General features: G+C 32.6%; 1 protein-coding gene across 1 annotated transcript in view; it reads right to left on the bottom strand.

The window, feature by feature from the left end:
• Positions 1–17056, bottom strand: part of LOC149899357 (bicaudal D-related protein homolog) — a 99797-nt gene that overhangs the window by 12263 nt on the left and 70478 nt on the right. Inside the window, exon 6 of the mRNA XM_090114786.1 lies at positions 6422–6642. Coding sequence (XP_089970912.1) covers positions 6422–6642 — 221 coding nt within the window. The remainder of the gene's footprint in view (positions 1–6421; positions 6643–17056) is intronic.

Genomic DNA, 17056 nt, shown 5'->3' with positions numbered 1-17056 from the left:
TTTAGCCTGCGTTTGCAATGTAAGCGGAAAAAATGTAATTTTTTACGACATCACATTAGAAACCTCAAAAATAACAGTACTTCTCCACTATTTAATGGATGTTATTATACATATAAACCTTCCTCTTGAAGCACTCTATCTATTAAAAAAAACCGCATCAAAATCCGTTGCGTAGTTTCAAAGATTTAAGCGTACAAAGGGACATAGGGACATAGGGACAGGGAAAGCGACTTTGTTTTATACTATGTAGTGATTGAAATAAAGTTTTGATTTAGATACAAAAAAATTATCAGAATCTATAAAGGACTATATATATATCCCTCAATAATTTATAGGTAAGAAGATAGATTAGGCTTTTAATTTTCTTAAAATTGTACCGTTTTAGACCCCATTTTTTTGCATTTTATGCGATCATTGTGCTGGGAAAATCGTATTTCAGCGACAATTTTGTATGACGTCGTACAATTTTTATAAGATGATCGTAGATCTGAATATATTATCTTTAAATTAAGATATTACTTTGTTCTCACGTGTAATTGCTTTGAGTTAAAATGGTACCGTAAAATAGCGTTTTTTGTTAAAAATCGGTAATAGCACCCTTAAATACTTAAATGAAAATTTGATTTGATTGAATATAAGTTGATTTAAGAAATGTTAATTAGTAAGATAATATGAACATATTATTATTATTTTACGGTAAGACTGTTACCCGATTGTCTCAATAAGTGCTATAATAAAAAAAATAACAACGTGTTTTATTACAGAAATCATTTACTTTATATACATTTCCTAATACGATATTGGAATTATATATAATTCCAAGGAAGATTATACATTTACTAGGATATGTATGCATTAAATAGTTTATTAAACAATATTTTATACATTTCCTAAGTGGCATCGGCATTGTACACATTTCCTATTAGTTTGAGACCCATTCGTTAAAAAGTCTTCAAATAACGTTTGTTTTATTATCTCGAAACTGCAATTAATAAAAAATGAAAATATTTTTTTTTTAATAATTAATAAAAAATATCCTGTCCAGGATTTTTCCAGTCAAACCATTTTTAATACACTTAATTTATTATAAAATTGGTCTCATTCTATTATCACGCCGTTGCATTTCGACTTATATTCGGATCTTAGACCACTAGGATTTGTATACAATTCCTTGATTTCATACATTTCCGGTAACATATACATAATTTTATTTTATTTATTTACATTAAGTATATACATAATTACATACTGATATTATATCTACCTATACATAATATATATGTATATATATGTATATCATGTTTTAACTGATGTATTTATTTATTAGTATTTATCATATTAATAGAAATATATCTTTCACATAATATACTCATGTTAAATTATCATTATATACAATTCTAGACTGAAACTCCAATAGTCACTTGGGGTCACTGAAAATCAGTGGTGGTGAGGTATTAATCACCTTGCCATCATATACTGAGTTGGCTCCATTTGTCAGGTCACTCACTGCCACATTACAGTTCTTAGGAATAAGATTATTTTTATTTAATTATTTTTCTTTTTATTTCTTTTTGTTTTTCCTTCGTTTATAAATGTATCTCGTGTTGTGATCTTGACAATAAATGTGTTTTATTTATTTATTTATTTAATGTCCCTTACTGCATGCTTTTCATGCAGTTGTCCGCACCATATGTATTGTGGTCTTTGTCCATACACACTTTCTCCAAAGCCCTGCTTTGGTCTTGTTTGATGTATAAGCTCCTGTATATTAGTAAAAGTTAATCAAATATTTAATTCTTATTTCTTGAAATTTGGTATAGTATTCTTTGTGTGATACAAATCAAAACCAACAGTCAGGTTAGGTAGACTACAATTTACAAAACTGGCAGGGTTGCCATGCAATGGTTGGTGGTTAATGAAACACTTGACTCGACTGTAAGCTTGTATTGAACTGCTTAAACTGTAGAACAACAGGACTATATATTCTAGACGCACACATACAATAGATTACACACTACACTGTAAACTGTAGAATTAATATTAAAGACATAGTTCACTATATATTTTGTAGTCTTTGATTATTTATACAACAGACTAGAAATAAATACTATGTATGCGATTATACCTATTCTAGCCATCCATTTTAGTGTTCCTTAAAATTAAGTACATCTTAGTCAAAGAACAACTTATTGTGCCCTTGCCCGTAATGCACTCATAATAATTTTAAGTTGAATGTTTGTCATTCTTTATGTACCAAACACAGTCACGGCCACGGCGCTCATTCCATTTTACTGGTATTAAAACAGATGAAATCCTTCATGATCCCATATCCTTCTTAGTAGCAAATGTAGAAATCCCTTTCTTGTGTCTACAATGTTTTTGTGGAGAATCGTATTTACATTTAAAAATCCGAGTAGGTACAAAATATTATGTTGACAGTTGACGTTGACACTTGACGCCAAAGACTTGAAAATAAAAGGTACGTGTACATATATTTGTATTAGTGCCATCTAGTGGCTCTGGAAGGAAAAGAACATCAAGTCTGTGTTTAACGTGCCATCTAGTGTGTTAAAAGCAAAAGACTAAGAGATATAATCGAACACGTAGTACGTTATTTCCCCACTGGCGCTTTAATTGCGTAAATTCATAGTGCAACTTTTTTTGTATGGAGTGCACCGTCTGTTGTATACGTAGTATATTATTATTAGTCTGTGCTATAGGCTATATATCATCACACTACGACCAACGGGAGAGGAGTCACGGGGGTGAAACCGCGCGGAGCAGCTAGTAAATGATAAAAGGTGGAGAGAATGATATGGAAAATCTAAGGAAAATCCAATAAGATTGGAAATTATCGATTGCTTAAAAGCTAAAAGTGAAAAAAAAATTGAATTATATATTCGAAGGATTTACGCATTTGGATGTAATCCTGAAAATAGAGGAATTTTTGATCCTATTTTAAAAAAAAGCTTAACAATATCTCCGCACACAATTATTTAAAAATCATCTTTTAAAAAATAATATTCAGCGAAGTAATATTAAAAAGTAGATTTATCCAGTTGTCTTTATTTTATTATTTTTTAATAACTCCATCTGTATTTTATACACATTTGTACATAATTTTTGCAATCTATATTCTATATATTATATAGATTGCAAAAATTCGATATTAAAATAACTTCATTTTTATTTCATACATTTGTAATAGATCACCATGACTCATACCAACGTATAGAAATCACTTTCAATTACTAGACTCCATTACCTAATTACGAGCTATTATCTCACACCCGTATTTACTTTTAACTAAATAAGCACTACATTACGGCCTTGGAAAAATATTAAATTGAAGGCCGTACACTTTCACTGCATTTATTTCTTTGTGGCATTCACAAACCGACGTTCAAAATAAATGGTATTTATTTAAAGACCATATAAGTAAATATGTAAATTCAACATGTTTTGTATTTTTTATTTCCTTGAAAATAGTATTAGGTCATGCTGTATTTTTATAAGATAGGTACAACTGATTTATATTGGTCGAAAGTTCTGGGACCATTTTTAACGTTTGTAAGTAATTTAGGACAGTGTAGTCTATGTCAGGAGATAATCTCTATAACAGACAACACAGACGTTAAATTTCATCTAGATCGGTTCAGCCGCTTTACTTGTAAATAAAAAGCTATCAAAAAATAAACGCACATTTTCACTAGAATTCTTTATTTCATCAGGATATAAAATTTAACCTTGATACAACAAGTTTTAAGAACCGCTTTTAGGTATTTTAGAAATTATTAATGCTAGTATATAAATGGCAGATTTTATGATCTAAGGCCAAATGTAGATTTTGACCACATCGACAAAAAAGGAAATGACCATAGCCAAAATGGTCAGTATCCTTAAAAGAAAAACGTGGGCAGATGCGTAGGCGATATTTTATATAAATGATATACATATTAAGGATGTATATGACTAATGTATGCCAGCGTCTTTACTCGTGTTTACGTCTTTATTAAACAAAGCCTGAAAATACTAATTTTGAAACAAAAAATTAACACCAAAAATGTAAAGTTTAAAAAAAAAATGTTTTTTCGAGTTTGGTAATACGTTTCAAGCGATTATAAATTCTTTACAACGTATCTATTGAGAACGGCTAAACCGTAACCGATTATTATATTAAGTAGAATGCTTCTTACTGATAGTCCAAAAGTTTTTTCAAGGAAACAATGAGTGACCCGGAAAGTTAGAAAATGTTAGTGAAAGTGAATTTAAGTTAATGCGATATAAAACCGGCGAAATTTTTAAATATTTATTATTTAAATGTGTGTATCCTTTTATTTTATCAATTTAGCGAGAATTTATCGATAAATTACTTTAAAATATACATAAGAAATTGATTTTATGGTCAGACCTGTTGTTTTTTATGCATCCATATATTCAATATGCCAATTAAATTAATCTAAACATAATTCAAATATTGGTATTCTGAGACACAATAATGGTCGACTTTTTTAAATTTGTTTTTAACAAAAGAGGAGAATATATTTCTGTCCTAATACAACGTAAACGTAGCTAGGAGAATTATTAGAATGAATAAATATCCTAACATATTTTATTAGTTTAGTTTTATAACATTGTTTAAAATTTAAATAAATATTTAAAGATCAGTCGCCCGCCTCAGCAACCGAATTTTTCACCTTACTTTTTTTGAAGTGAAACTTCTTTAGGCGCGTTGAGAGTAAAATTTCAAGTTCGCATCATGACAATACCGTCAAGTTGTGGAGTAAAGCGATGATTTTTGGTATCTTTGAATCTTGCCAAAGATGTTTCACTTCTGACACGTATGCTCGGCAGACACGCTCTTTTTTATGTAGATATGTAAGGGGCCATCTATTTAGATAATTAACAACCATCAGAACCAATATAAAACAGACAAAAGAATTAGGTTCGAATCCCGTGCATAACCGATTTTTTTTTCTAACTATATATAATATATTCTATATTCGACCATATTTTCTTAAAAAGCAGTCATTGGCACCTAAGAACTAACTGTGAACAACGGTGTGTCGATTGAAATCAATTGATTCGCGATTTCACGAGCATGTAAGTGTAATTGACCATTTATGGAACAATTTTTGAACAGTTTTTTGTTGTATTGTTAAAATGTTATATAGAAGTTTTAATGCGTTTATCCTCGGAAATGCTATATCAAAATGTATTTTGTAGGTATAGTTTTTAGGAGGAAACCCATTTTTTTTTATTATTTTCAACTAAATTCATAAGCAGTGTATTTTTAGTACAAATATGTGAACCATAAGTCAGATTATACAGTCCAATTTTCATAAAATATAAAAACTTATTCTTTCCTAACCATTCTTTCAGTACTCTTATTCAACACATCTTCTTATATATAAAAATGAATCGCAAAATGTGTTGGTAAGCGCATATCTCGAGAACGGCTGAACCGATTTCGATAATTCTTTTTTTATTATATTCCTTGAAGTACGAGGATGGTTCTTATGTAGAGAAAACGTAAATATGTACCACGGGCGAAGCCGGGGCGGACCGCTAGTAATAAATAAAAACCCAATGATTTTTTACAAAACTTAATTTAAAAATGTTGCAAATTGGAATTAAAGCATTGCCAAAATGATGCAAATTCTAATGGAACTAAACCAAACATCGATGACTTATCGCAAATACATAAAACTTCGATGATTCGATCGGACTGCAATCATGTTGTAACTCAGATTATCAGCCGTAATTTTGGCTTACGTAAATATTGAAACGAATTTTTCACACAATTGTATTTGTGCAATGTATCTTCTTATGTTACCTTTGATTATAGTGACGAGACAAGATAGAATCGTACATTCGTATTATTAACAGATTTAGATATCAGCTCTTTAAAACAGTAACGGGTCAAATTTTGGTATTGGTGTGCGTTTAATGTGCGAAATAAAATTCGAGGAGGTAACAGTTGGCATATTCTTTTTCTAGTTATAGTGTTAGAGTCGTGAAAATTGCACAAGCTCGATGTAAATAGAATAAACGTAGTAACGTACATAATATTTTGTCTCGATGTTTGATATGGTAGAATTGAAAGTGCACACCCAAATTTTATACGAAAAAAAAACAAGAATAATATTCTAACATCTTCATGTAACGCAAGTGTTATTCATTTGAAAATAAACTTTTAACCAATTTAAAGAACAGTTGGTCCTTGACCACGCATCCTAATTTCTAACATAGTCATAACCAATAACCATAATAATTTATTGCCAAATAGTATAGTCCTAACTTCGTTTTATTTATTCATCTCCACTTTCCACAATGCCAACACTACAATACCCCTAAACAAACATAAACACAAAAAATCCACAAAAAATTGAAAAAAAAAAATTTTTTTTTACAAACATACCTTAGACGACAGCTCAGCGATCATCTCATTCTTTTCATCAATCTGTCTCTCTCGCTCCATCGCCCGTCGTGCGTGCGCGGCGATCGAGTCCCTCACTCGTGACCCTTCGAGCGTCGCGTACGCGGCGACTGCGTCCGCGCACGCTGCTAGGAGGGCTCCACGACGGAGGGTCTCACCTTCGTCTCCGTCAAGTGAGGATATTGATAGGTCTGAGTGGAGACCTGCAATGAAGGATAGGAATATTTATAGCTGCTATTCAAACACAAACATTCAGTTAGCCTTCTTTAGAAGAACTTTAGAATCGTTATAACATGTTCATTGTTCACTCAGTTCAGCCAGGACACACATTTATTATGTTATGTGTCATGCAATGTTCATGAATGATTATTTACACATAGATTTTGTGAATGTGTGTATTTCATAATGATCGGTCAATTTATTTCTGCGGTAGACAACTTATTGTAACTTAGAATTTTATGTATTTAGAAAATTTGATTTATAAAGCTGAACAATTTGTTAATTTGGTGATATGCACTAAGCTCAGGATCTACTAAGTTTATACATCGAGGTAGGCTATGTAATATCACGCTATGATCAATAGGAACGGAGCAGTAGTTAAAATTATCTCTCAAACTCTATCTAACACCTTGTCACAACCTCCTTGAATACGCTTGAAGTAACCAGAAAGAAACCAAACAATGCATGCGTAACGGTTCGCAATGAACCGGTGGGTAAAACCGCGGGGCACGCATAGTTAAAGATATAAAATACTATGTCAACACGATGTCAACGATTTCTTAAGAGATCGTGACAGTGAGAATCTCAGATTCCGCATTTAGCAACCACGTATAGCTGTTTTGATGTAAAACGTATTTAGAAGGTTGGATTTGCCAATTAAAAACGTGTCTTTTGCAAGTCATTTTATAATAAAGTGTATCAGACAAATCAGATTTGTACCAAATTTAAGCTGATTGGCACCGTCATACAAAAACTCTAAAATGACGTAGTAACTCAGGCCCCGGAACCACAGACACAATAGAAAATCTATTGTGTCTGGGACCAATCGGGCCGCTTGGGGCTCAATGGGTTAAGAAGTGTAAATATTTTGTTTTTTTTACCTCTTTAGGGTAGATGGAAAAACACAGGAAATACTTAAAAGACAGCTAGAAAATCTGATTAATTAAAATTCAATTACGATGAGTGTCAGGTGCATTATCATTTATTGGACCATCACAATTCACAACTCTCTCCACATAATATAAGTGAGAAGCGTGTAAAATCATTAAGTTGACAGTAATCCGCATTCTGCAGATTTGATCACTTGACGATAGATCGATAAGCTTAGATTTACAATTTCCTATTGAATTTCAAAATGAACAGAAATGGAAACCACTTTATCTTGTTAATTTGGAGCATTATCTTTACACTAAAGTAAATAAGGATTATTTAATATTAATTTAATTTAAAGTATTGTGTACAAGCAAAGGAAATTCCAATACCTATTCCTAACTGCATCCATTCCACAATCATCAACTTTCTATACCCTCCCAGAAGGAACTTTTTAAAATCTACATCAAACACAGGATCTCCTAGTTCTAATGAAATGTATTTTTATTTGCGTAATATAAAGATACCTGTTTCATGTTTGAGAAACATAAGAGAGATGTTATAGAAAGGGCATAGAATGAAGAAATGGAACAACCTGAAACATTCACAATAGGCTTATGGTATTTTTTGGCCAAGCTACGTCATAGCTACGAGCACAAGGGTAGGCTCAAATTACAGTTAGGTAGAATGTTCCAATTTGCTCCAAATTCAGCAGTAATAAATTTCAGCGTTTAACAACCTCATTTAAGGTTAAATCAATGACATCCGTTGCTAGGCAACCGGGTGGAAACAAAGAAATATATTTGTTCGATGGTCCTGTTTAATATAATATGAAGCAGTTTCTATCATTAACATAATATGGGTTAGAAAACAATTAGGTTATTGTTTCAAACTTTAGAGTTCCAAAACCCAATTACCTAGTTGTCAGTCTAATAAATTGTAACTTTTAAGTTGCTCGTCAAGAATGGTAAAAAAGACCAGTATATCCTAAAATCTTCTGGTAATTTTCAATTAAGGGAATGTTTTACTGAAATTTGTATGTAATAAAATAAATATGCTTTGCCGTGCTTTTAAGAGCCACGGCTCTTCGTTTTACACCAAAAAACTAGTATATCTTAATTAATACAACATTTAATAGTAGACCAAGGACACACCGAAGAATATCAGACACATTAATGATGTTCTTAATAAAATGCCCAAGAAAAATGACTCAAAGTACAATTAGGAGTTAGGACGTATATATGAAAATATCCTAACATTAGTCTCGTATCTAGTTACTAATGCTTTGTCGGCACAAAATAATCCAGATAAAACAAGCGATACGTGAAGTGCAGTTAGCATTCGTGACGAAAGGTCAGTCCTATTGTTAGAGGTTGACAACCCGGGTGTTGAACCTGGCGCTAATCTGTGGACTGTACCAAATGGTCAAAAGTAATGAACCTTTTGGGTATGGATCATTTCGATAGAGCAATTAGGGACGGAAATTTCGATGGTGTACCTTATATGCTTAGTTGTGTAGCAAGTCGGTGACAAATATATGAAAATATATGTTTATTTGCTTTGTATCGTAATTCTCATTATTTTAACAATTCATCAGATAATTCTGATAAGATTCTGAGTTTGAACTAATTTTGAATTTTGCCTTACAGTTTCCTATGCATGCGGCATAGGAAATATCGTAGACGAAGAAATCTCCGGTAACGTGGGCTATCATAATCTTTGCTTATATTTAAAAAATCCATAGATAAATAAGCATAATAAAAACATGTTTATACTGACTAATTTCTAATAAAACGAACTATAAAAAATCTATTTTACATTTTGTCCTAACCAGGAATCGAACCTGCGATCATTGTCTCCATAATGTCTCCACAATATCGGCTTAATCACGTTGAAAGTTGTGAAAGCCTAATGCTCAGTCAATCTAGACTAGAACAATACATAAGTATTATGTAACGTCTATATAAAAAATATCTCGTGTCACGATGTTTGTCAACACTAAAACGGGCCAGTGATGAATTTTATGCTGTTTTATCTTCTAAGGTTTTAGATTTAAGTTAATAAAATAAAAAAAAAATAATAAATAATTAATCTAATAAAATAAAACGCTTGATCGACAGACAAGAACTAGAACTATATTTTAAAAACCGAACATATCTAAACCTAACACACATCTTGCTACATGTCGCTACTAAATAGTTCGTATATGAGTGATATTGTCGATATAAAATAACACCCCTACTTATCACAATATTCACTAAACAATCATATACAAAATTATTCTATACAAACTATGCCAAGAAGCAACATAAATTTATAATGTTTTGCTGAACATAAACTTTTAGTAAGAATATCAGCTGGCATATCAGCTGTTGGCAAATACAGCACCTTAACAATTTTATCTCTTACTAGATCACAACAAAAATGATATTTAATATCGATATGCTTTGTACGTTTATGAAATGCTGGATTTGCACACAGCTTCTGCGCACCTTGGTTATCATTAAATATGCAAATAGTGTACATCTTATTGGTTATTTCATATTGTAATTCCTTAAGATATAATGCTTCTCTACATGCTTCAGATAGACCAATATACTCTGATTCAGTGCTAGAGAGGGCTACACATTTCTGTTTTCTACACTCCCATGATATTACACCATCAGATAACAAAAAACACATTCCAGTATATGATCTCCTATCTTCAGAGTTAGAAGCCCAATCAGCATCTACATAGCCTGTTATTTCTGAATTACCTTCTTTACAATATTTTATTCCATAACATTTAGTTCGTTTTAAATACCTTAATACTCTTTTTGCATATTCCCAATGCTCTTTTGTGTGACAATTATTAAACTGACTTAAAAACTTATAGAGTAACTAATATCTGGCCTAGTTAAGACTGACAAGTACATCAAACTACCAATTAGTTGTTGATAGGGCACATGACTATTTGCCCCTACTGGACCTTTATTTACATTTAATTTGACCTCCATCGGAGTATCAACAGTCTTACAATCACTTAAATTAAATCTGCTTAATTGAATTGCTTGATCAATATAAGCTTCCTGACTCAAAGTTGCATATCCTTTATCTTTATTGAAGGTTACATTCATTCCAAGACATAATTTAGCTTCACCTAAGTCCTTAATGCTGAAATTATTAGATAAAATCTGTTTCAATTTATTAGTTTCAATTATATCATTGGAAAATATAAAGAAATCGTCGACATAGACTGTCACAATGGTCTTACAATTATTAATATTCTTTGTATACATACATGGTTCTATTTTTGACCTTTTGTAACCATTACTGATCAAACAATTATCAACCTTTTTATTCCAAGCTCTAGAGGCTTGCTTAAGTCCATAAATGGCCTTTTTAAGTTTCAATACTTTATGATCTGAACTACTACTATTATAACAATCTGGCATTTTCATGTAAATGGTTTCCTCTAAATCACCATTCAAGAAAGCAGTCTTGACATCTAAATGGTGAACATCCATACCTAACTTTACAGACAATGCAAATAATAGTCGAAGGGTTGTATGTCTCACTACAGGCGAAAATGTTTCTGTGTAATCTACACCATATTTTTGGGTGAAGCCCTTTGCGACCAAACGAGCACGATAACGCACATTGTTTTCACTATCGTACTTTTTTCGTAACACCCACTTGCACTGCACTATAGTACCATCTTTTGGTACATCTACGAGTTCCCATGCACTATGATTCTCGAATGACTGTAGCTCATCCTGTACTGCCGCTAACCAATGTTCTTTCTCTGGACCTTCCAAAGCTTCCTGCAAGGATATCTCATCCATGAACATGTTGTCATCTTTTATACAAGCACTTGCAAATCCATATCTGTCTGGCTGCTGCCTACGCCGGGGACCAGATATTATGTTGACATTGTTCAATATAATGGAGTCTTCACTGTCTGTTGTACCAGTCTCAGAGCTATCTAATGTGTCTTCTTCACAAGGTACATATAGTTCACTGCTGTCATCTGTGTTCGAGCTCTCTGATTGTTCAAGTGAATCTTCCTGAGGTGTCAAGTCTTTTTCCTCCACTGGAACCATATTCACTTCATCTGAACAATTTTCCTGTACCTTCAGATCACTCTCTGTCTCCATCTTGACATGACCTAGACGTCGATGCCAAACTTCACTGGACACCATCACTGCAGCCGATGAACAACACTCAGGCATGTTTAGTTTATACACACCATTCAACAGACTCGCTGTAGCCACTAATACTCCTGCTTGGTTGAAAATCTGACATCCATTATTGTTGAATGAAACTTTGTTTCCTTTTGATATAAGTTGACTAACAGACAACAGATTTGTAGTCAACTTCGGCACGCATAATACATCTTCCACTGTAATATCGTATTCACAGGCATGCGTCTTTGTCGTAATCTGCACATCTCCAGTACATACTACTGGTATTTTAGCTTTATTTGCCACGACAATTTCTTTGATCATAACATCTCGCGACACATTTGACAACCATTCTTCGTTCGCGGTAAGATGAACACTCGCCCCGGAGTCAATATACCAGTCACTTTTACAAAATTCACCATTCAGGAACACGGCGCTAAACGCGTTACTTCTTGTGCGTTCATTTTTATTTGTATTCGACGCATTTTTGTCCGAAAATGTACACTGATTGCGATAATGTCCTGTTTGTTTACATTTGTAGCATCTAATGACTTTTGGTTTTGACTTTGACAAGTTTGACATCTGTTCAGTGTTACCAACATTCCGTTTCATCTTATAACTCGCAAATGCTCCACTGGAATTGGAAGCGCTACTGTCTTTGCCATTTCCACTTTCTTCCATGTCTAATAATTTTGTTTTAATGGCGTCTGATGTCAATGGTATGCCGCAATGTTCAATCGCCATTATCATAGGGGAATATTTTTCTGTTAATCCCGCTAACAAAAGCGATGCGACCCACTCATCATTGATATTAAAGCCCGTACCGCTTAATTTTTGGCTTGTTTCAATGATTTGTGTCACGTACGAAGTCATTGAAGCACTATTTTCGAGTCGTATTGAAATCAAACTCCTCAGCAAACTGATTCTTCTCGTGAATCCTGAGTCATCAAATAGGTTCTTCAATTTCTTCCACAGCTCATGTGTCGTTTGTACACTTTTTATATGCACATAAAGCGACGAATCTATTGTCATGATCAGCTTAGCTCTGGTTTTCGCGTCACCTGCTGCTCCTATTTCTGCTGGTACAGTCTCCGACTTGATGCAATCAGACAATCCCTCCAGCACCAGAAAATTCTCAGCCGCAAAAGCCCATTCGCTGTAGTTTTCACGTCCTTTCAATTTAGGCACACTAACAAGATAATTCGTCGTCATTTTCAACTAAAAAATCTGGGCCCATAACCTCTAATAAAATAAAACGCTTGATCGACAGACAAGAACTAGAACTATATTTTAAAAACCGAACATATCTAAACCTAACACACATCTTGCTACATGTCGCTACTAAATAGTTCGTATATGAGTGATATTGTCGATATAAAATAACACTATTCAGTAAAGAAAATGAATGCTGTTGCTAATTTTGAAATAAAATGTATACAGGGTGTAATCGTTAAGTGTGCACAGGCGATTTTTCCGTAAGTATTACAGATAACAAAAAACTTTAAACTGATATCGAAAGTACTTAACCTAATGAGTAAAATGGCGGTAATAAATTTTTAAAAATAAATCGAGAAATATCAAAAAAAATATCTTTAAACCCTCCCATACATTAAGTATGAAATATGAATATCCCGTATACATTTAATATGAAAGATTTTAGCTTTCTTTTTCTTTTTTGGTTTTCTGCTTCAATTACTTCGCAAATTTGAAGTGGCATTTTCCACGCTTTTTCCGGACATTTTCACGCATTTTCCGGATATTTTCCGGGCATTTTCCGGGCATTTTCCGGGGATTTTCCACGCATTTCCCAGACATTTTCCGGACATTTCTCAGGCATTTTCCGGGGATTTCCAGGCATTTTCCGGATATTTTCCAGACATTTTCACGCATTTTCCGGACATTTTCACGCATTTGCCGGATATTTTCCAGACATTTTCACGCATTTTCCGGATATTTTCCAGGGATTTTCCACGGTTTTTCCGGAAATTTCCACGCATTTTCCGGATATTTTCCAGACATTTTTAGAGCATTTCCCAGGCATTTTGCGGTTATTTTCCGGGAATTTCCCAGGAATTTTCCGGGGATTTTCCGAGCATTTCCCGGGGATTTTCCAGACATTTTCCAGACATTTACAGGCTATGTCAGGGAAATGTCTGGAAAATGTCATATTAAATGTATATGGGATATTCATATTTCATACTTAATGTATGGGAGGGTTTAAAGATAATTTTTTTGATATTTCTCGATTTATTTTTAAAAATTTATTACCGCCATTTTACTCATTAGGTTAAGTACTTTCGATATCAGTTTAAAGTTTTTTGTTATCTGTAATACTTACGGAAAAATCGCCTGTGCACACTTAACGATTACACCCTGTATAAATACTGAAACTTTCTCGTATCCTATATTAAATTGACCGAAAACCGGAGGGAAGCTTAATATTTTTATAGCATCTACATTTCAATGACGCGGACCGACAGACGATAATCTATTACTGTACCAAATATCATATAGATCTGATTAGCCATAATTGCGTGAAATTGCAACAAAAATTACATCTATACATCCATGGCATGGCTTGGTTGGTAGTGGCCCTGACTTCCAAGCCAGAGGTCGTGCGTTCGATTCCCACCCGGGGCAAATATTTGTGTGATGAACATAGATGTTTACTCTGTGTTAATTATCTCTATAAGTATTTATTTAAATTTGTATATGTACGTTTATCAGCCATCTGGTTTCCATAACACAAGCGAAATAGTATGGGATCAGATCGTGCCGTGTGTGAAAATTGTCCTGAACTATCTATTTATTTATACATTCTTATACTTTTACATTTATAATATTAGTAGATAGGATTTTAAAGCGATAGAAACATGTTACTAAAACTTTAAACTTTGACTGTCTTACCACAAAAAAACTTTAGACAGGGTTTAACTTTAAGCGCGGGTTTTCTTTAATCTGGTTTTGTCGTATTTCACATAGACAACTATTAAAGTGACAGATCCCCTGTTTAAAGTTAAACTGTTTTGTGGCAAGACCATGATTCTTTAGTTACATAATTTGCAAGACCTCTTGCTTATAAAACGCACACATTTTTATGATTACGCACTTTTATTTGTAAATGAGCAAGTTGAATAAATTTAGCCTATGACAAAACTTAGCGAATTAGCTAGATTTGTAATATTTCATACATACGTAACTTTCATGATCTAAATTAGTGACACGATAAGGTTAAGCAAGTACATAGCTATTTGCATATGTGTGTAATGTAATCATTATATAGAAATGCGTGCAATGATTTGTTTTGTAATTATTGTATTTGTCATCTCCTATCGAAATACATCGCTCTTATAAATAGGTTGGTAATTTCAAAAATGTTTTATATCATATATAGGGTTGTATGTAAAATATGTGTTTAGAATGTTTAGAATATTTCTCTATAGGGTGTGGGCTGCGTTAATCTATACTAATATTATAAAGCTTAAGAGTTTGTTTGTTTGAACGCGCTAATCTCAGGAACTACTGGTCCGATTTGAAAAATTCTTTCGGTGTTAGATAGCTTTTATCGAGGCAGGCTATAGAGTATAGGCTATGTATTATCAGGAGTGTCTAATGTAACATTTTTGGATGTCTTGTTTTATTAAAAAAAAAGTTTTTATTGTCATTTTACTCATTAGGTAAAGGGCTTTCGATATCAGTTTAAAGTTTTTTGATAACTGCAATAGTTACGGAATAATCTCCTGTGCACACTTAACGATTACACCCTGTATAGTGTTTAGTTTATGGTGGGGTTGTGACGTATAAATATGTGAAATATATGTATTTCTATTTTTATCTGATTCTGGAATCATTTATCATTACTTCTTGCAAAATACTTTTTTATATTATATTCACGATATTTATTATCTTATCTGTAAAAAAATGGCATCAAAATGTATCTAGATAATCTTACTTGTTGACTGTTATCTAGAAAATATATCTATATCTAAGTGCTAGATATTGCCAATAAAATTACAAACAGACATATGTACAGCTAAATGTAATAAACCCGGTTTTATAACAGACCGACTGGATTATTTATAACCCCATGTAGTTTGGGGTTGCCAATATTATTATTTTATTTTTATATATTACAAATATTAAACCATGAGCTAAAAGATAATCGCTCAAAAGGAAAAACAGCTCTCAACGTTTTCGATTCTGTTTTTAGCAGAATTCAAATTCAAATTACATTTATTTGCAAGAATGAAGTTACAAAAAAAGTGCTAGAATTGTAGAGTGCAAAACATAATAATACTTAAGTATAATACATAGATCTCGATCGTTGATCTCATTTTTCTATGAAAATAGTGATAAGTAAAGAAATAAATATTAAATTATATGAATTGGCAACCCTAACTAAAGCATCAAGTGCAGGCTAAAAAAGTGGAGTTACAACGTCTCAACTTGATTAACTTAGCTACTTGACGGGTATTGTTAAAGTATCAGGTGCTTAACGGAGTTTTAATTTTTATTTATTTATTTCATTAAGGATCACCAACATGACATACACTGATACATAGATAAAAGCATTAAAGTTATAACAATCGTAGACATAGTGCTGGCACAATTATAGGCAACCACCACTAACAATTAATATAACATTAAATCAAAGACACACAGTCTGCAGCTAGCTGCAGATTAGGTAAAAAGTATACATATACATAATACATAAATCCAATTTTGACGGCAAAATAATCAATTAATGTTAAAATAAAACTACATTTGATCAACTGGGTTTTGGTAAAGGTTCAATCGAGAGCAATTCCTTTTTAAATTTATGTACAGTGTTTGAGAAAATGTCAATAGTCTTGTTATTGCCAGAAACTATATTATTATATTCTTTGGTAAGGCGAGAAATGCCTGAATAATGGCCTAGATTACTTTTGTGGAATTTTGTATGGAACGGCATATTATTAGAATGTCTAGGCAATCTGACTGGAACTTTAAAATTAAGCTGAGATACCAATGACACACAATCGATTGAACCATTCACCAATTTATGTAAAAAGACCTGATCCAAAACCTTCCTCCTCTGATAAAGTGTTCGTATTTTAAAATAATCAAGACGTTCTGAGTAACTACGAATTTTTTTGGCTACGTTGCAACTATACGCAAGATGCCACAAAAATCTTTTTTGAATGCGTTCAATATTGTTAATATAAATATTGTATTTTGGATTCCATATTACGCTGCAATATTCTAATTTGCTTCTAACTAGGGCATTAAAGAGGGTAATTTTTGTGAGAGGGTTCCTAAAATTTTTACAAGTTCTCAGTAAAAAACCTTTGCGTTTGCGTTTTAAGTTATATTTGTAAATAATATT

This window comes from Colias eurytheme, chromosome 21 (assembly GCF_061535395.1).
Source record: "Colias eurytheme isolate Ceu_HAF_F1 chromosome 21, ilColEury1 Martin Lab GWU primary, whole genome shotgun sequence".
Lineage (NCBI taxonomy): Eukaryota > Metazoa > Arthropoda > Insecta > Lepidoptera > Pieridae > Colias > Colias eurytheme.
Note: the sequence above shows the minus strand (reverse complement) of the source record. Positions and strands in the feature narration are given on the sequence as shown.